The sequence below is a fragment of the Rattus norvegicus genome, chromosome 14 (assembly GCF_036323735.1).
Source record: "Rattus norvegicus strain BN/NHsdMcwi chromosome 14, GRCr8, whole genome shotgun sequence".
NCBI lineage: Eukaryota > Metazoa > Chordata > Mammalia > Rodentia > Muridae > Rattus > Rattus norvegicus.
This window is the reverse complement of record NC_086032.1, coordinates 85,284,883-85,306,164: the sequence shown is the minus strand read 5'-3', so window position 1 is coordinate 85,306,164 and position 21,282 is coordinate 85,284,883. Positions and strand designations below refer to the sequence as shown.

The following is a 21,282-nucleotide window of genomic DNA, read 5'->3' as shown; positions in this document are numbered from 1 at the left end:
TCCCAATAACCTATTTCTTTTGTCCTAGGATACTTGTCTCAGGCTCTGCATCTGGAGGAATCAAATGAAAACATTCAGGGCAAGAAGATGAGTGAGTGATATCCAGGGAGGAACAAGGGAAGCAGGAGATGTTGTGTGGGGTTAGCCCTGCACAAGAGAAGGCTCTGGGCCCTTCTTCTCAGCCTCTCTTGTTCCCTGCCTAAGCTTTGATGGATCCCCTCGGAGCCCACCAGAGTCATCCCTGAGACTGGCAGAGCTCGACAGGAGCCCCTCCCTGCAGCTGTCTCAACAGGTAGCCTCATGAGTGACCTTGTAGCAATTATCAGCAGCTCAGCTCTGGCAATAGGGGCCAAGGTCCTGGCCTGTCTTGGTGATAGCAAGGGCCCAAGGAAAGACTGGAAGTTTCTTCTTGGAAAGAAGCAGAGGGCAAACCATGTACCTGGGCCCAGGTTGGATGGGACTTGCCTCTCAGAGCTCCTAACCTGGTTTGTTCAGAAGAAAGACACACAGCAGGAGTGAGGAGGAGGGTATAGGGATCCAAGGAATCTGTGGTCCTGTTCCCTGTCAGGACTCTTGTCGTGGAGTCACTCTCCCTTAGTGTGTGTTATCTGGTACTAATATCAACTATTCAGTTGCTAGGATGACTGGTGAGTCTGAGCCTACACCTGATGTTGGTCTCAAGAAGAGATGGGTCAGACTGCAGGTTGGAGGCCAAGTCCAGTACAATGTTGACGTTCTGCAGCTACATTAAGCCCCCAAGACCAAAGCCAGGCCAGTATCTGGTCTATCGGAGGAACAGCACTGCATCTCTTGCCCAGTTGGCTCTCATTAGACTTTGGTTGCATCAAGAGATGATCGGAAACCCCAGCACCTTCACGAGGAAGTTCACCTAAGAAGGCGGAGGCGGAATGGTGCCATCTGATGTGAGGGAAGAGAGAGTGTAAATTATTAACCAGTACCGTATAGTCCTATTGGCCCCAATGTGGCCGATGAGGGTTGTCACTAAGAGGAGAAGGCTGTCTTAATGTGAAAATTGGGGGGGCCAGTCCTCAGCTTTCCCCAACTGTCTCTGAAGCCTGGCCCTGCTTTTCCTTGATCACTTCCTGGGCCTGCGATGGCAGCTGCCTGGCTGGGATGGCTGCTCTGGGCCCTGCTCCTGAGCGCGGTGAGTCTGTTGCTTGTGGCTACTTCCTAGTGTCTCCCATTAGGGCAAGGCAATCTGGGTACCTGATAACAAGGAAGGGTCCCATGGCTATGGGAGGTTTCCCATGCCCAAATATAAGTGCTGGTGGAGGGGTCTCCAGATCAAGGGGTTAAAGGGACGAGGGTCAGAGAGGCAAAGGGATGGGACCTTTGTCTGTGGTGAAATGGGGACCAAGTCAGGTGCTGGAGATAGACCTCAGTGAACAGCACCTTTAACTATTCTGGCGTTGGGAGGAGATCCTGTACCATACTTGTTTACTCTCAGGTGATAGCATTTGCCAATGCAGGATGTAGGATGGGGCAGCGGGGGGTGAGGGAAGAGCCTTGTATAGACCCTGTACAAAGGACCCTGACCTCGGTGTGGTGTCCAGCCTGGATACTCAAGCTGACAGTAATAGAGGTCGCTCTCTCCTCCTCTCCCCTGCAGCATGACCTTTTAAGGCCACAGTCTATCAGATTGCTTCCTTTTCTGAATAACCCCGTCACTGTCCATCGGGAGAGTGCCCCTCTATTGGCACCCTAAGCATAGCATGTGCCCCCCCCATGAGCCTCCCCCTAGCACTCCCAGGCCCTTACTTGCTGTGCTTCATTCCCATAGACTCCCTGGCCTCTCACTCTGCAGACAGTACCTGACTGTGCTAACCAGACTTAGGGCTCATGGATGTTCTTGGTCCTTTCTGCAGGCCCAGGGTGAGCTATACACACCCAAACACGAAGCTGGGGTCTGCACCTTTTACGAAGAGTGCGGGAAAAACCCAGAGCTCTCTGGAGGCCTCACGTCACTATCCAATGTATCCTGCCTGTCTAACACCCCGGCCCGCCACGTCACGGGTGAACACCTGGCTCTTCTCCAGCGCATCTGTCCCCGCCTGTACAACGGCCCCAATACCACTTTTGCCTGTTGCTCTACCAAGCAGCTGCTGTCCTTAGAAAGCAGCATGTCCATCACCAAGGCCCTTCTCACGCGCTGCCCGGCCTGCTCTGACAATTTTGTGAGCTTACACTGCCACAACACCTGCAGCCCTGACCAGAGCCTCTTCATCAACGTCACCCGGGTGGTTGAGCGGGGCGCTGGAGAGCCTCCTGCCGTGGTGGCCTATGAGGCCTTTTATCAGCGCAGCTTTGCTGAGAAGGCCTATGAGTCCTGCAGCCAGGTGCGCATCCCTGCGGCCGCTTCCTTGGCCGTGGGCAGCATGTGTGGAGTGTATGGCTCCGCCCTCTGCAATGCTCAGCGCTGGCTCAACTTCCAAGGAGACACAGGGAATGGCCTGGCTCCGCTGGATATCACCTTCCACCTCTTGGAGCCTGGCCAGGCCCTACCGGATGGGATCCAGCCACTGAATGGGAAGATCGCACCCTGCAACGAGTCTCAGGGTGATGACTCAGCAGTCTGCTCCTGCCAGGACTGTGCGGCGTCCTGCCCTGTCATCCCTCCGCCCGAGGCCTTGCGCCCTTCCTTCTACATGGGTCGCATGCCAGGCTGGCTGGCCCTCATCATCATCTTCACTGCTGTCTTTGTGTTGCTCTCTGCAGTCCTTGTGCGTCTCCGAGTGGTTTCCAACAGGAACAAGAACAAGGCAGAAGGCCCCCAGGAAGCCCCCAAACTCCCTCATAAGCACAAACTCTCACCCCATACCATCCTGGGCCGGTTCTTCCAGAACTGGGGCACAAGGGTGGCCTCGTGGCCACTCACCGTCTTAGCACTGTCCTTCATCGTTGTGATAGCCTTAGCAGCAGGCCTGACCTTTATTGAACTCACCACAGACCCTGTGGAACTGTGGTCGGCCCCCAAGAGCCAGGCCCGGAAAGAGAAGTCTTTCCATGATGAGCATTTCGGCCCCTTCTTTCGAACCAACCAGATTTTCGTGACAGCTCGGAACAGGTCCAGCTACAAGTACGACTCCCTACTGCTAGGGTCCAAGAACTTCAGTGGGATCCTGTCCCTGGACTTCCTGCTGGAGCTGCTGGAGCTTCAGGAGAGGCTTCGACACCTGCAAGTGTGGTCCCCTGAGGCAGAGCGCAACATCTCCCTCCAGGACATCTGCTATGCCCCCCTCAACCCATATAACACCAGCCTCTCCGACTGCTGTGTCAACAGCCTCCTTCAGTACTTCCAGAACAACCGCACCCTCCTGATGCTCACGGCCAACCAGACTCTGAATGGCCAGACCTCCCTGGTGGACTGGAAGGACCATTTCCTCTACTGTGCAAAGTGAGTAGATCCGAGGAGAAATGGTGGGTGCTACTATGCCCCCCCCCCCAGGAACTGGGCCAGAAAATAGTTCCATCCTTCAGAGCCAGGGACAGCTCCTATGTGTATATGTCAGGGCCATCATGTGTCTGAGTCTATTTGGGTCCCTTCTTAGAGCTCACTCCCATCTTATGCCTGTTCTCCGCAGGACTTCTGTCCTAACAGTCTTTCCAGCTTGAATCCATACTATCGTTCCTTCCATGACGCTCCTGTCGTGGCGTCAACCTCGTAATTTTTAGAATTGCTTTAACTTCACACGAATGAATATTTTGCTTGTGCATACATATGTGCACTGCTTATATATGTGCCCGGTGCTGAAAAGGCCGGAAGAAGTTGCTAGGCTTTCAGGGACTGGAGTTGAGGTCAATTATAAGCAGTCAGGTGGGTCCTGGGAACCAAACCCTGGTCCTTTGCAGAAACTCCATGTAACGTCTGAGCCCTCTCTTCTTCCCTTGCTGTTGTGGTCTTAGTTTAAATCCCAAATCGATGACTCAGGTAGTGTTTGTGTTTGCAATGTTTCGTTTTCTGCACTCTGTGCCATGATCTGTAGCCTCATGATTGGCTAGAAATGTGTTCGTCTGGGCTCAGGCAGGACCGTGGTTAGTCTCTGGTCCCAGACATCAGGCTATGGATTCAAGAGCGGCTTTGTCTGCAACCTTATGATGTTGAGGTTCTACTTCTGGCTTTGTCCATGTTGGCTGGCATAAACAGGATGCCAGGGAGCTCAAAAGACCAAGGGAAAGGTGGTGAGAGAGTCAGAGGGTGGAGGGGGCTCCTGGAGAAAAACACGGAGAGCGAGGTGCCCCAAATGGCCTTGCCCCTACTCTAGGTAACCACACCTGAGTGCTCTTATGAAAACAGTTCTGACCCTGTAGGTCCCAGGCTTCGTAGTCTTTAGATCCGCCATATTAGAGCAGAAAGCTTTTGCTGTCTCTCCGTGCTACTTACTGCCTGACTCTCCTCGGCTGAGCCTCAAGTGCAGGCTGCTTCCTAGAGTGTCCGTGCCTCAGATAGGAAAGCAGAGAGGGAGTGTTGAATGGCATCAGGGATCAGCCATGTACAATGCAGTGTGGGTTTTGTGGCCATTGCTTTTATTTTGGTTTTTGACAGAGTCACACTCTTTGAGGTGTCCCTCAGATTCACACCCTTGCCTTGGCCTCCCGAATGCTGTGGCTGCAGGCCTGGGCCATCGCACTTGACTTGTGCTATCTGTTTTGATTTTCGGATGCTCCCAACCCTTGGTGAGTCAGTTATGTTAATTGCATAGGCTGGATACCTGAGGCTCGGAGTGGTATGGTAAGATGCTTAAGGCCACACAACAATCCAGCTCTTTTTTTTTTTTTTTTTTTTGGTTCTTTTTTTCGGAGCTGGGGACTGAACCCAGGGCCTTGTGCTTCCTAGGCAAGTGCTCTACCACTGAGCTAAATCCCCAACCCCAATCCAGCTCTTTCAGATGGCTCTGTCGATCAATCATGGGCTTGGACTTCAGAATGTGTGTAAAGACCTTTGTGTTGCTGTCCTGTTCTGCCTCCACAGAGGTGTGCTCTGTAGAAAGGGGTTCATTGAAGGGCACAGGTCTGTCCAAGGGCACTGGCTGGGTAGCTGCACACATGGCTCTGAGTTCCTAGGGCTCAACTCAACACTTAGGTGGGTTTCAGGCTCTGGGAGGGAGGAAATGAAGAACAGCAGTGCGATCAGGGAAGGAGATGGCCCCAGCTCCGATCTGGGCTCATCACTTGATGGTGACGCTCATGTGGAACTGGGATAATGACAGGTCTGGAAGGTTTGGCAATGTGAGGGGACATGGGAGGCATTACCTGCCCAAGGGGTCTCCAAGGCAACCCCTACCACATTCAGTGGACTAGGGGACTATGTGAGACTACCTTGTGGAAAGATGGCCATTTTGAGCACTCTGGGCCTTGTCACTGCTCCTCCAATAGGGAGCAAAGGGCCTGGGGTGGGGTGGGGCCAAAGGGTCCAGGCAGGGCCAGGAAAGGTTCTTTCTCTTTGTGGTTTCCCTCTAGTGCCCCTCTCACGTTCAAAGATGGCACGTCTCTGGCCCTGAGCTGCATGGCTGACTACGGGGCTCCTGTCTTCCCCTTCCTTGCTGTTGGGGGATACCAAGGTAAGTGAGGTAGGCCCTGGGAGGCTACTGAAGGGACAATTTTAGTGCAGAGATAATAGGTAGGAGGAGGGAGAGGCCGTGGTGATGAGTGTTTCCGGTATCTGGGGGCCTGGCTTAAGGGTGCTGTAGACAGACACCTTCCTACCTCCCCTCGGCCACTTCCCTCATCTCTCAAGGCTACCCAGGAGCTTTGGTTCTGTGCCTTTGTGGGAAAGGGAAACAAAGCATTGGATAAGGCTGTCATTAGAGTGAGGGCACAGTAGAAGAACAGGAAGGGGGAAGGGTACAGCCTGAGTGGGGAAGGGTCAAGGGTTCAATCGGAGGAAGGCTCAGAGTTTCTCTTCCCAGGCACGGACTATTCCGAGGCAGAAGCGCTGATCATAACCTTCTCTCTCAATAACTACCCCGCTGATGATCCCCGCATGGCCCAGGCCAAGCTCTGGGAGGAGGCTTTCTTGAAGGAAATGGAATCCTTCCAGAGGAACACAAGTGACAAGTTCCAGGTTGCGTTCTCAGCTGAGGTACGGGCCCTGCAGGGTCCCTTGGTCCTATACCTGCAATCCCTAACGGTGTGGGTCAAATTCCAGTCAAACCCACATCTAGGCTCTACTTGTTCCTGAACGGCCTCTGGCAGTGAACACCTGTGCCCACCCAGATGTGACGCTTCTGTTAGAGGCTCCCGTAGTTCATCCCCAGTGTGTGCTGCCACTCAACATGGAAACTCAGTGTGGTCAGTGAGCGCTGGTTCTGTGCTTGCAGCGCTCTCTGGAGGATGAGATCAACCGCACCACCATCCAGGACCTGCCTGTCTTTGCCGTCAGCTACATTATCGTCTTCCTGTACATCTCCCTGGCCCTGGGCAGCTACTCCAGATGCAGCCGAGTAGCGGTGAGAGCCAGAGGGACACAGCGAGCCTAGGACATCTCCAGAAGGTTTTCTAAAGCTTCCCGAGAGAGGGCACCTTAAAAGAGCAAGTTGGACACACCCAGGGAGGGATGGGTACCCTCCAAGGGAAGGGTAGCGTTTCTTGCATGCTTTCTGCATTGAAAGGCTCAAGGCTTTCTTCCTGCTCTCCGACATACTCCCGCCGTCTACATGCAAAGCTACCATTTAAAAGGCCATGCAGTGCAATTCTAGGAAGACGCAGCCAGGCACACCTGCACTTTTTGGTGCCATGGGCCTGCTCTGGGAGGATGGTTTAGCATAGAGACTTAAATGTGGGTTCTTCATTGAGGTGGGTGGCGCGTGAGCACCAAGGGTGCCTGCCCGATCCTCCCCCAACCTGAGGAGTAAGGAGGGTCTGGGTGGGTGCCTTGGAAGCCAATGGGCTGAGTCTCATTGAATTGCAGGTGGAGTCCAAGGCTACTCTGGGCCTAGGTGGGGTGATTGTTGTGCTGGGAGCAGTTCTGGCTGCCATGGGCTTCTACTCCTACCTGGGTGTCCCCTCTTCTCTGGTTATCATCCAAGTGGTACCTTTCCTGGTGCTAGCTGTGGGAGCTGACAACATCTTCATCTTTGTTCTTGAGTACCAGGTAAGAAGGGAGGGGTTCTCCATACCTAACATCCTCACTGGACAACGCCCTGTACAGAGTGGCTGGCATTCTTGTAGACTTACACATGTAGGAAATAGCCTGGGTTGGCACAAACTCATTCATACTGATTGAGCCATCTTGACCTTACTTCCGGTGAAACCCACACAACATCCAGTGAGCTTCCTAGTGTATTATAGGTACCTCTCTCCCACCTTTGCACTTCCAGGTTTGGCATCCCATGCTATAAGCACAAACCAGAGTCCATTTAGTCTCTCTCTGCTGCCAAACACTTTGAGGGACACGAACACTCGGTCCTTTTCATGTCTAGAATGCACCACGTGGTTCTTTAGATCACAACACAGAAGCAGAAAAGTGTGGCCATGAGCTGTTAGTGGGCTCCTCTGTCTCCAGAAGGTCTAGAAGTTCCTTAGTTTTGGCCGGGACTCTAAACCTTTAAAACTTGGTGACCTTGGCGCACCCTGTGTGTACTCTGTCTCTTTGCCCATGCAGAGGCTACCTAGGATGCCTGGGGAACAGCGAGAGGCTCACATTGGCCGCACCCTGGGCAGTGTGGCCCCCAGCATGCTGCTGTGCAGCCTCTCTGAGGCCATCTGCTTCTTTCTAGGTGAGCAAGGGCTGTCCTCCACCTAGGATCAGGTCTGCTAGGTTATTCTAAGGTGGAGCACAGGCTTTCGGAAGGCAGTGGGTGTTCCCTTCTTCTGCGCTGGCATCTGGCCCATGATGCCAGATGATCCGACAGACCCTGTGCCCTCAACAGGGGCCCTGACCCCCATGCCAGCTGTGAGGACCTTCGCCTTGACCTCTGGCTTAGCAATTATCCTCGACTTCCTGCTCCAGATGACTGCCTTTGTGGCCCTGCTCTCCCTGGATAGCAAGAGGCAGGAGGTAAAGACAACTGGGCCAGGATCAAGGGCCTTACCCTGCCAGTGTCCCCACATTCTCTGGAAGATGTGGCATTACAGGGTAGTCAGGAGAATTGGGTGGGAGGCAGGGACATTATTCTGACACAGAGTGTTTGGGGCTCTGCGCTCATCAATTTCCCGTAGAAAGAGAATTTCTTTTCAGTTAATTGTGGTAGTAACATCAACCCTCCTAAAAGTATGTAAGTTTACAAAATAAGTTATAAAAAGTTAATAGGATTTTTTTTATTCTCATTTTTTTTGGTTCTTTTTTTTTTTTTTTTTTTCGGAGCTGGGGACCGAACCCAGGGCCTTGCACTTCCTAGGCAAGCGCTCTACCACTGAACTAAATCCCCAACCCCTATTCTCATTTTTTTTTTTTTTTTTTGGTTCTTTTTTTCGGAGCTGGGGACCGAACCCAGGGCCTTGCGCTTCCTAGGTCATTTTTTATTAGATATATTTCTTTACTTATATTTCAAATGTTATTCCCTTTCCCGGTTTCCTGCCCATTCCTCCATCCCCTCCCCCTCCCCCATACAAGTGTTCCCCCCATACACCCCCTTTACCGTGCCCCCACCCCCGACATTTCCCTGCACTAGGGGTCCAATCTTGGCAGGACCAAGGGCTTCCTCTTCCACTGGTGCCCCAACAAGTCTATTCTCTGCTACATAAGCAGTTGGAGCCGTGGGTTAGTCCATGTATAGTCTTTCAGTAGTGGTTTAGTCCCTGGAAGCTCTGGTTGGTTGGCGGAATTTTTTGATGATGTAAAATTCAGTGTTTATTAAGACAGGAAGTAAAACCAACAAAAACTACAGTGGGGACTGGGGAGATGGCTCAGCGGTTAAGAGCACTGGCTGCTCTTCCAGAGGTCCCCAGTTCAGTTCCCAGCAACCACATGGTGGCTCACCATCTATACTGGGATCCGATGCCCCTTCATACAGATAGAGCACTCATACAAAATCTCCAGGACTTTCTTGGACGAGGTGGATCCTGTGGTCTGCCTTGGACCTAGTCTTGAGGGTCTGTCATTCTCTAGGCCTCTCGCCCGGATGTCTTATGCTGCTTTTCAACCCGGAAGCTGCCCCCACCTAAAGAAAAAGAAGGCCTCTTACTCCGCTTCTTCCGCAAGATATACGCTCCCTTCCTGCTGCACAGATTCATCCGCCCTGTTGTGGTACGTCGGCACCTCTTTTGTGCCACTTTGGGAGAGAGACCTGGAGGAGCATGGTGGGAGGCTGCCCAGGCCCAGAGAGGGTACGTGGAGTTAGAGCTTGAGTCTGTCCAACTCTAGGATGTTTCCCGGGATGCCCAACAAAGCCATTCAAGTTTGAGGGAAGATGAAGGTGGTTTGGGGAGGGGTTCTCATGTGCCATTTTCTCCCTCAGATGCTGCTGTTTCTGACCCTGTTTGGAGCAAATCTCTACTTAATGTGCAACATCAACGTGGGGCTAGACCAGGAGCTGGCTCTGCCCAAGGTGAGCCTGGCCTCTTCTCAGCCCTTAGTCCAGAGACCTGGGAGGGGCAGGAGTGCCCAGCAGGTGGAGCAGTGGTGGCCGCTTTGGCGGCAGTGGCAGCGGCGTCAGCGGCCGGCGGCGGTGGTGGTGGTGGAGAAGGTTGCGGTGGGGACATAACATGAGGCTTGGCACCATGTAGAGTTGCTCTAAGTGGACCCTGAGAGAGGGCTGAGTGCTGGCTCAGGCCACAGTAGATGTCCTGTGGTAGAGGCCTATCCATGTGGCCATCCACACAGAGGCGCTGCCACTTCCTTCTATGTGAGTTCCTCATCAGTAGCTGTTTTGGGATTTGTTACTTTATCTGTGTGAGTGTTTTGTCCGCATGTATGTTTGTATATCATGTGGGTGCCTGGTGCCTGCAGAAGTCAAAAAGAGGGCGTCAGATCCCCTGGGACTGGAGTTACAGGTGGCTGTGAGCCACCCTGTGGATGCTGGGATCGAACCTGGGTTCTCTGCTGAGCCAGCTCTCCAGCCTCAGCATTTGTTATTTTTCTGTGTTTTTAATTTTTGGTGTTGGGGGTCAAATCTGAGATCTCCCATTTCTTGGGAAAGTGTTAACTAATCAACCATAAAGTCATACCCCTTATCTCCTATTTTAATAAAAAACACAAGTTACGGTACAGGGTATGAAGTACTATATGTCTGTACTGGTGGGTTCTTTTGTTCTGTTTTGCTTTTGTTGAGACTGGGTCTCATTATGTAGCCCAGGCTGGTCTGGTATGTAGCCCAGGCTGGTCTGATATGTAGCCCAGGCTGGTCTGGTATGTAGCCCAGGCTGGTCCGGAATGTCACTGTCCCCTTGTTTCAATCTCTTGAGAGCCCTAGCAGCACTGCTGCCTGGCTCAGTAGTGGTTTGGATTTGCATTTTCAACAATTAGAATATTTTCATGTACGTATTGATCACTTATATGTCTTATTTAAGTAAAAATGCATTTAAGTCTTTGCTCACTTTTTGAATTGACTTTTGGTTGTGCTGAGCCTAGAGAGTTCCCTGTGGATTCTGGGAGTTGGTGTCCTCTCAGAGACCTGATTATGAAATGTTTTTCTTTTTCTGTGGGCTGATTTTTTTCTTCTAGTGGTAGTGTGCCTTGATCTGTGAAACATTTTAAAATATCCATGGATTCTTTTTTTTATTGTCTGAACTTGGTGTTATATTGAAGAAATAACTGATAAGTCCAAAGTTATTAAGTTCCTCTTGTTTCTATTAAGGGTTTTTATGGTTCTAGAACTTCTGCTTAAGTCTTTGATTCCTTTGAGATTTGTCCATTTGTTTATTGAAACAGAGTTTCTCTGTGTAGCCCTGGCTGCCCTGGAACTCACTCTGTAGACCAGGCTGGCCTTGGACTCAGAGATCTGCCTGCCTCTGCCTCCAATCACTGGGATTAAAGGTGTGCGTCACGGCCCCACTTTGAGTTGATTTTATATAGCGTGTTATGAAAGTGGCCATATTTTGATTGCAGCCAGCTTTCTTGGACCATGCTAAAAAGTATGGCTTTCCTCCATCAAATGGTTTTAATACCAAAAGTCACTCAAGCATGTATATGTGGGACTCTTTATTTTTTTCTCCATTGACCTCCATGCCCGCTCCTGTGTCAGCATGGCCCCGCTTTGATTCAGTAGCCAGATTCCAAACCAGAAAGCGTGGGACTTGCAAACCTGTTCTTTGCCAATTTCTCTTGGGCTATTTGAGTTCTCGTGAGATTATGTTTGAATTTTAGCTTGATATTTTTAGATTTCTTCAAAACCTGTCCTTGGTGATTTATGCAGGGATTGCACTGGATCTGCAGATGGCTTTGCTTTGCTAACACTGATGCTACCTTAATGATATCTGCCATCCAGTCCATGGACACACGGTGTGCTGCTGTTTGGTTTTTTTTTTTTTCTTTAATTTCTTTAAGAAACACATCTCCTCCCCCACCCCACCCCCACATTTTAAATTAATTAATTTTTTGAGACAGGTTCTCGATATGTAGTCCTGCCTTGATATGTACTCACATGTAGATCACACTGGCCTTGAACTCACAGACATCGCCTCGCTCTGCCTCTCAAGTCCTGGGCCAAAGGTGTGTGCCATGGCACTAGGCCTGAGCCACTGGCTTCCCACATGCTAAACATGCACTTTTACCACTGAGCTACACCCCAAGCCCTCCTCTCTGAAGGACAGTTTTGTTGCAAATAAGGTTCTTTCCTCCAGTTAGTACTTTGAATATATAAACCACAGTCCCCAAGGTGGCTGATGGCAGAGGTGGAAGCAGATGTGTCACACCCTTCCTTGTGACAAGTCGCTTCTCTAGTGACGTCCACAGAGCTCTCTTGAGGTTGGCTTTTGACAGCTGTATGATGATGTGCCTTGGGCAAGGCTTGTTTGAGTTTGTCCTTTTAGACCTCCCCAGAGTTCCATTAAGGTTTATATTCATGCCTTTCTCTTTTTTTTTTTTTTTTTTTGGAGCTGGGGACCGAACCCAGGGCCTTGTGCTTGCTAGGCAAGTGCTCTACCACTGAGCTAAATCCCAAACCCCCTATTCATGCCTTTCTTTCATCAGTTTGGGGACCTTTTGGCTATTGTTTCTTCAAATAGCCCATCCAGTTTCTTTCATTTTTCTTCTCTTTCTGAAATTCTTTTTTTTAAAGATTTATTTATTTATTTTATATAAACACACTGTCGCTGTCCTCAAACACACCAGAAGAGAGCATTGGATCCCATTACAGATGGTTGTGAGCCACCATGCGGTTGCTGGGAATTGAACTCAGGACCTCTGGAAGAGCAGTCAGTGCTCTTAACCGCTGAGCCATCTCTCCAGTCCCCTCTTTCTGAAATTCTTAACAATGCATCTGTGGGCTTACTTGATGTCTCCTGGGGCCTCTCTGCGTGTATCTTGGTGTATCCTTTTATGTTCGTATTGGTATGTTCCTTTATACACAATGTGGTGTGTATCTTGTATATATGTACGCATGCGCTGTGTACATTTCTGAGTAAGTTCCTTTACACGTGCTTCTGAGCATGTGTATTTGAGTGTATCCGTGAGTATACCTCCAGGCCTCTACTTCATGTGTGTTCCTCTGAGTGTGTTCCCCTGTACACTTCTCTGTTTACCTCAGTAGGTACCTTTGCATGTGCTTCTGAGCATGTGCTCTGTCCGACCTGGGCCTAGCCCACTATGGCTATTTCCTAGACTCACAGGTCCTCTTCTTTCTCAGGACTCGTACTTGATAGACTACTTCCTCTTTCTGAACCGATACCTTGAAGTGGGGCCTCCAGTGTACTTTGTCACCACCTCGGGCTTCAACTTCTCCAGCGAGGCAGGCATGAACGCCACTTGCTCTAGCGCAGGCTGTAAGAGCTTCTCCCTAACCCAGAAAATCCAGTATGCCAGTGAATTCCCTGACCAGTAAGTGTTTGATCTCCCCGGCACCCTGGCTCGCTTCTTCCCTGCTTTCTCTCTCCTCTCCTGTTCTCTCTTCCTTCATGTTCTGCCTCTTCAGCTAACAAAGGAGGCTCCGGGGCAAGGGTCAGGGAGGAGTCACCCGAAGGCTGATTGGCTGTCCCTCCTCCTCTCTGCTGTCTGGCCTCAGGTCTTACGTGGCTATTGCTGCATCCTCCTGGGTAGATGACTTCATCGACTGGCTGACCCCGTCCTCCTCCTGCTGTCGCCTTTATATACGTGGCCCCCATAAGGATGAGTTCTGTCCCTCAACGGATAGTAAGTTTGGGGCTACAAGGCGCTCACTGCCCATTACGGCTTAGGGAAACCAAGGCAGGAGAAAAGGAAGGCTCTCAGTTTCCCACCAAACCCACAGGGTCCGGACAGTTTAGGGCTTAGGCATCCATACTAACACGTGTCCCCTGAAGTATTATCCCTTTGTTTGCAGAACACGCTGGTTGTGGGCAGCAGGCTGTGGAGTTGGGAGTAGAGCTATGACCATATGGAGGTGCAAGTGTGGGAGATTCCATTTCTTGACCAGCCTTGGGGGCTAAGAGGGACACAACTGGGGATGGCAGTTGTAAACCCCTCAGAACTAGGGACTTTAGATTGAGGCCCAGAACAGGGGCTGTCTTGCCTGATGAGTCACTGCCCAGAGTCTTCCCTCTCTGCAGCTTCCTTCAACTGCTTAAAAAACTGCATGAACCGCACTCTGGGTCCTGTGAGGCCCACAGCGGAACAGTTTCATAAGTACCTGCCCTGGTTCCTGAATGATCCGCCCAATATCAGATGTCCCAAAGGGTAGGTTCCAAGGGTGGTTCCTGCTGGAGTCATGGGAGGCTCATGGGCTCCAGAGAAGGTAGACACAGAGGGGGAGGAGTGCCTAACCAAGCCATTCCTGGGCTACAGTGGGTGGTGGGCTGACAGGACAAGGTCTCATCCCCTCTAAGCCCTTTTACTCCGGCCTTCTCTTCACAGGGGTCTAGCAGCGTATAGAACGTCTGTGAATTTGAGCTCAGATGGCCAGGTTATAGGTAAGTGTGCTATGGTTTGGGGAGGAGATCTCAAGTCTGCCAGCTGTTCTAGAGTCCCCCAAGAGCACGTGTGTGTGTGTGTGTGTGTGTGTGTGTGTGTGTGTGTGTGTGTGTGTTGTGGCTGGGTGTCTGGGGGTAGGTGTATAATTGTCCTAGACCTGTAAGCAAGGGTTCTCCTTCTCAATTCTATGAGCCAAGACTTCACCCATTGTTTCCCCCCAAGTCTATTGCCATTGTGAAATGTGTGGCAACCTTTGTAACAGCTGATGTCATTCTTGAGAGCCACCCACTTCAACACATATTCACTCTTGTGTGTATCATATGGAGAGGTCAGCAGCAGCTGCTGGCTAAGTGAGGTGGGATGCCTCTGTGTAGTGGAATCCCAAGAGCCATCAACGGTAACTAGGGGGATGACATCTGACAGGAAGGGAGAAGCTTACTACAGCAGGCAGCAGAACCAGCCAACCATCTGCCTGGTTGGAGCCAGCTGTAGTTAGAACCCTGTACACCACTGTGAGTACCCTGGATGAGCTGGCATGGAAATGGGCCTGAGTGCTCAATGGGGGAGCTTTGGACGAATTATTATTATTATTATTATTATTATTATTATTATTATTATTATTTTTACTGAAACGGCTCAGAGTTGGAACCACTAGCTTCAGACTGACTGTAGCACACCTAGTCTACCTTCCAAGCGAACTCTTTTATGAAGTTCCTATCTTCCAAGAAGGCACTCACCTTACCTTGGTCCTCGTGTCTAGGCAACAGAGGCATGTAGAACCCACGTGGTCAAAGGGATTAGGGTATGATGGACAGAGGAGTGGATTGTTTCTTCGAGGGAAGAGACAGACCTGCCCCTGCCTGGCCCAGGGCGGATCTGCAGCCATCATGGCCCTAAATAGCCTATAGCAGCACTTTTCAAAAGGAGAGCTCTCTCCTCGTACAACAGCATCAACATCATCAGGAGATGGCTAGACAGGCCCACACCTTGCCTGAGACATGCCGGACCATATCTCTGGATGAGGATGGCCATCCTTCTGGGTGTGAATGACCTTCGGGTGCCCAGAGACCTGGCCTCAGGCCCCACGGGAACCTGTGCACTGGAGAGTGTTTCTCTGTTTTCCCCGTGTGGGCCTGGTCTTCGTTCCTTTTGTGAACACAACACTGCCAAACACGATTCGCAAGCGTTGTTTACTGTACTTACAGGCAGGACCTCAAAGTCACAGCTTTAATACTTCAGTCATTTCTGCTTGCCTGACTTCCTTTCTAGTCTGTTCTTATAGGAATAGGCAAACTGAAAAAAAAATTTTTTTTGAGACAGGGTCTCACGTAGCCCATGCTAGTCTAGAATTTTCTATGTAATATTGAACTCCTGAACCTCCTGCCTCCCCAAGGACAGGGACCATCAATATGAAACACCACAAGCCAACACAAGAACAGGCTAAGTGTTTGTTTAAAAAATCCAGTGTTGAAAGCACACATAGAAGGATTTGGTTTTCACTAGGGAGATATTTTAGTTTTTGCTTTGCCTTTGAGACAGTACCTCACTGTCTGGCCAAAGATGACCTTGAACTTGAAGTAGCTTTCCTACCTCTGTCTGCTGTCTGCTGGGATTACATGGGATACGCAGGAGATGGTCTTAGAAGCTTTATCTATCAGAGTCAGGCCTTGGTCTCAGTGGCAGAAGGAAGTGCAGTCCTTGGTGCTGCAGAGATGGCTCAGAGGTTCAGGGCACTGGCCGCTCTTCCGGAGGACCCAGATCTGATTCTCAGAACCCGTGAGGCAGATCATAACTGTTTTAACTCCAGTTACAGGAGATCCCATTCCCTCTTCTGGTCTCCGTGGGCACCGGGAATGCATGTGGTGCACAGACGCACATTCATACATGTTAAAAATAAATAAGGAAATGCAGGTCTTTTGTAGAGAATTGATCAGGAGTTTTAAGTGCTGCTGGTGGGACCCTGAACCCAATGCGATCACATCTGTGTTACCGTCTCTGGGATACACCAACGGGCACTGACCTTTGACTTTCAGCCTCCCAGTTCATGGCCTACCACAAGCCCTTAAGGAACTCACAGGACTTCACAGAAGCTCTCCGGGCGTCCCGGTTGCTAGCAGCCAACATCACAGCTGACCTACGGAAGGTGCCTGGGACAGATCCAAACTTTGAGGTCTTCCCTTACACGTGAGAACTAGGGAGCTGAACCAGGGATGTGGGAGGAAACAGCCACACAGGAGATGCTGGAGGGCTGAAGGCTTTGAGTGATCTTGAGGGATGAGAACCAGCTTTGTCTCAGCTGTCTCCTGGGGTAGCTAGGGGGGCCTGTCCGTTTCTCACACAGGCCAGCACCCAGCTCAGATCTCTGAGTCTCATGTTTTCCTTCTGAGATGGGAAGCCCTTCCCACTTGAAGGAGGCATTGATGCTTTGACCACGCCCTGATCTCTGGCAGGATCTCCAACGTGTTCTACCAGCAATACCTGACGGTCCTTCCTGAGGGAATCTTCACCCTTGCTCTTTGCTTTGTGCCCACCTTTGTTGTCTGCTACCTCCTACTGGGCCTGGACATGTGCTCAGGGATCCTCAACCTACTCTCCATCATTATGATTCTCGTGGACACCATTGGCCTCATGGCTGTGTGGGGTATCAGCTATAATGCGGTATCCCTCATCAACCTTGTCACGGTAACCTACAGGACGGGCCTTGGCAGTTGGGGATCTGGACTCATAAGCCACCCCCATTCTACGTAGAAGCTAGACATCTGCCTGGCTTGCTTTCTTGTATGTCCCTGCCCCATCTTTTCTCTGGTTGCCTGAAGTTCCTTTCTCTCGCCTGTAGGCAGTGGGCATGTCTGTGGAGTTTGTGTCCCACATCACTCGGTCCTTTGCTGTAAGCACCAAGCCTACCCGGCTGGAGAGGGCTAAAGATGCTACTGTCTTCATGGGCAGTGCGGTGAGTGGGGAGGGATGGATCACCCTGTGCTCCACCTGAGCCTTTATGTCCTCCCTGACCCCTGGCGATGATCCCTGTCAGGTGTTTGCTGGAGTGGCCATGACCAACTTCCCAGGCATCCTCATCTTGGGCTTTGCCCAAGCCCAGCTTATTCAGATCTTCTTCTTCCGCCTCAACCTTCTGATCACCTTGCTGGGTCTGCTGCATGGCCTGGTCTTCCTGCCGGTTGTCCTCAGCTATCTGGGTGAGTACCCATGCTCACCCGGCCGAGATGTCACAACTATGAGTACTGACCAAAATGGTGCCTGCTCCCTTGGAAAACTCAGGGAATTCAGGCCAACATCTTTACCGTGTGTCCCTACTTTGGAAGCTTTTGTTTTATGTTTAATATGCAGCAAGCATCTTTCTCTGTGAGTTGATTGTGTCTTAAACACACATATATACACACACACTCATACAGACACACATGTACACATTCACATACACACAGACATATACACAGACATACAGACACAAACACACACTCACACAAACACAAACACAGACACACACATATACATGCATTCACAACTCACATGCACAGATACACAGACACAGACACACACACTCATACTCATATATAAACACTCACATACAGACACACAGACACTCACACACAAAGACACACACTCATACACACACAGAGATACTATTCACACACAGACATACACTCACAGATACACAGACACATACACAAAGGCATACACAGAGGGACAGACATACACAGAGACACAGACACAGACACAGACACAGACACACACACACTTTTCTGGAAATGGAGGTCAGAACATTTCACATGCTAGGCTAGTGCTGTACCACTGAGTCACATCTCAGCACAGAAATATGTTTTACACTGAGAATTGATGTGTGTAGATATACAAACAGACATATATAACCAGAACAAGTAGCTTACAAAATAGTACTCGCTCTTTTGGTTCTTTTTTTTTTTTTTTTTTTTTTCCGGAGCTGGGGACCGAACCCAGGGCCTTGCGCTTCCTAGGTAAGCGCTCTACCACTGAGCTAAATCCCCAGCCCCAATAGTACTTGCTCTTAACACAGAGTTCTGTCCTTTCGTTGACTGGAAAACCCTGGTGTTGGTCTACAAGTTTCACTTAAAGATCCATCGGTGGGTAAAAACTCGTGGTTTGAAAATATTGCCCTATTGCAAATGCCTGTCTCTGGTGCTTCGTTCCTCGAGGTGTTTGGCAGGTGCATCAGTGGCAGATGGGGACAACAGCAAGTGACATCCTTTAGTACTACAACCCTGTGTAGGTCTTGGGTACAAGAACCCTTCGCCTTGTGAGCCTCCAGTGCTAACCTTCTCTGTCCAGGCTCTTGACAACTTTGGCCCTGAAGACTTGACTCTGTGGGCAGTCTAACCTTACAGCCTCTCTTCTGCAGCTTCTTTTTTTTTTTTTTTTTTTGGTTCTTTTTTTTCGGAGCTGGGGACCGAACCCCGGGCCTTGCGCTTCCTAGGTAAGCGCTCTACCACTGAGCTAAATCCCCAGCCCCTCTTCTGCAGCTTCTTAGAGCCTTAGTTTTCTGCCCCCTCTTGCCATCTCCTTCCATCTATCACCTTCTTCTTGCCCTGGCTGCTCTCAAGCCCGTTGCTTTGTCGCTGTCTCAGCCCGGCCTGCTGACTGCTCGGCTATTGGCACGGCCAGTGCAGTGTTTTCTATCTCTGCTGCCTCCTTAATCCCGTTACCAGCAGCCCACACCCCTGAGAGGAAGGAAGAAAAGATCGCCCCAACGGCTTTAGGCCTCTTAGCATCACTTACAACAGTTCTCCGGTTCACCACCAGGGGGAGCGTTAGGGTTGTCAGGCTGGTGGTTCTTTTCTTCAAGGCAGACAGACTAACAAGGGAGAGTCCCACAGCTGGTACTCAGGAAAGCAGATGGTCCCATCCCACAGCGTCTTTACTTATTATCAGGGACATAAACATCAGAAGGAGGGCTTACAATATAATCTGTAATCTAATCATTGTTAGAACTAATAATGATCTTAGGAGACTTTTTTTTTTTTAAAGATTTATTTATTACATATAAGTACACTGTAGCTGTCTTCAGACACACCAGAAGAGGGCATCAGATCTCATTACAGATGGTTGTGAGCCACCATGTGGTTGCTGGGATTTGAACTCAGGACCTCTGGAAGAGCAGCCAGTGCTCTTAACCGCTGAGCCATCTCTCCAGCCCCAGGAGACTTTTAATAGTGCTGCACAGGGCTTAACTCACCAAGTGCCCCAGGAAGAAGTGTTTCCTTTATCTACATCGCTTCCTCCACTGTCCGTTTAAGCAGCCTACAACTGCTGGTCATTGAGCTGTTTCTGACGCTATCCTACTGTTGCTGGCACTGCAGTGACTGACCTTGTGGCTGAATCTTTGACCTTGTCATCCGATATTTTCTTAGTGTAAACCTGGAGATGTTGGTCATTGATGTCAGTTAATACTCTCCACAAAGTTTGATGGTGATGATGGTGGTGATGGTGGTGATGGTGGTGGTGGTGGTGGTGACATTCGAGCCACCTATAGGAACTCACTGACTGTCTTCGGGGAGAAGAATGTATATGTTGGGGACAGTAAGGGGACAGTACTGGGAGATGCTGTGAGCCCAGAGCCTCAGAGCCACAGGCTGGAAGTTTCTAGACCTATTATGGGGTGGACAGTACCAAGTATCTTGCAAGCCTCCCATCCCCAGTGCTGCAGCTGTAGCCAAGAATACCCTGGGACTAGGGTTATGCAGGCAGAGCCCGAAAGGCACGTGGTGAGTATAGAGCCCTACTCCCTGGTTGCCCTGTACCTTGGGTTTGTAGTTACAATATAAGATATGCTTTTTTAGAAGAGCGTTGCCCGTGGTGTCAGCATGAGATTGCCCTAGGAGCAAAGGGACAGAGTAGGTGTCAGGGACCCTCTTGGGAGAGCATGCCCCCTGAGGCAGGCTGGTGAGGGTGGTGGAAATGCCAGGTGAAATGGCTGTTGGTAGATCGAGGCAAGAGCAAGGAGATACAGCCGAGGGCAGAGCCCAGCTCTAGCTAGATTTGCATTTCTGGCTGTGATGCCCGTACCCTCTGCATGCCTCTCTGACCATAGGTGTATGTTCTTCTTTCTCTTCCACAGGACCAGATGTTAACCAAGCTCTGGTACAGGAGGAGAAACTAGCCAGCGAGGCAGCAGTGGCCCCAGAGCCTTCTTGCCCACAGTACCCCTCCCCTGCTGATGCGGATGCCAATGTTAACTACGGCTTTGCCCCAGAACTTGCCCACGGAGCTAATGCTGCTAGAAGCTCTTTGCCCAAAAGTGACCAAAAGTTCTAATGGAGTAGGAGCTTGTCCATGCTTCTTGCTGATGAGGGATCATGAAGGTCTTCCCTCTGGTTGTCCTCAAGGCCTGGGGGGAGGTTGTTTCAGAGAAAAATGGCTGGCATTCCTGCCACGAGGCAACCGGCAGCATTGGCACTGACCTCCTTGCTCTCATAGGTCCCTAAGGCCTTGGTCAGATTACCTCCTCCATGGAGAGACTATCTTAAGTATCTTAAGTATCGTATGGGATGCATCGCCTGTCAATTAAAAAGGCTATGGCCTATGGCTCAGGCAGGGCCATCCGGAAGAAGAGAGGATTCTGGGATAAAGCCAGGTGGGAGATTCGCCTGGGGAAAATGTGACAATGGTTCCTGAGCATGGGCAATCAGCCATGTGGCAGAATGTAAATTAATATAAATGGGTTGTCTTAAGTTATGATTCTAGCTGGGGAGGAGCCTAGCTGTGTAGCCAAGATATTTGTAAATATATAATGAGTCTGAGTCTTATTTCTGGGAGTGTGGGGCTGGGAGGAAGAACAAGGCCCAACTTTTACAATCCTCTTCTTCACCCGGGGTCCTGGAGTTGCTGAGGACATGTTTGTCTCGGGCTTAGCCACAGTGTGCGTCTCTCTCCCCCCCTTATCAAAACTGTTTCCAGGGGGCTGGAGAGATGGCGCAGCACTTAAGGAGAGCTCTTAGAGAGGACCTGGGTCCGGTACCCAGTAGCCACATAGTGGTTCATAACCATCTACCACTCCAGTTCCAGGAAACTTGACGCCTTCTGATGTTCACAGACACCGGGCATACGCGTGGTGCACATATGTATGTGCAGGCAAGACACTCACCCGCATGGAACAAACACATCTAAAAAATGATTTAAAGAACGTCTTCAGGGCCAGTGGGTAGAAGGTGATTGGCGTCAAGCCTGATGACCTGAGTTTGACCCCTGGAACTCACGTGCTGGAAGGAGAGAACCAACCCTGTGAAGGGCTC

At 50.5% G+C, this 21,282-nt stretch overlaps 1 protein-coding gene across 1 annotated transcript; it reads left to right on the top strand.

Annotated features, from left to right (window-relative positions):
- Positions 1-1,114: 1,114 nt before the first annotated feature.
- Positions 1,115-20,778, top strand: Npc1l1 (NPC1 like intracellular cholesterol transporter 1). The gene is given in 19 exon segments (NM_001002025.1): positions 1,115-1,165; positions 1,887-3,415; positions 5,479-5,579; positions 5,928-6,100; positions 6,339-6,467; positions 6,929-7,111; positions 7,622-7,736; positions 7,890-8,017; positions 9,068-9,205; positions 9,417-9,506; positions 12,744-12,934; positions 13,119-13,246; positions 13,642-13,768; positions 13,946-14,001; positions 16,036-16,186; positions 16,453-16,684; positions 16,839-16,952; positions 17,034-17,196; positions 20,109-20,778. Coding segments are annotated over 19 exon segments (3,996 nt in total). The 3' UTR covers positions 20,306-20,778.
- Positions 20,779-21,282: the final 504 nt, after the last annotated feature.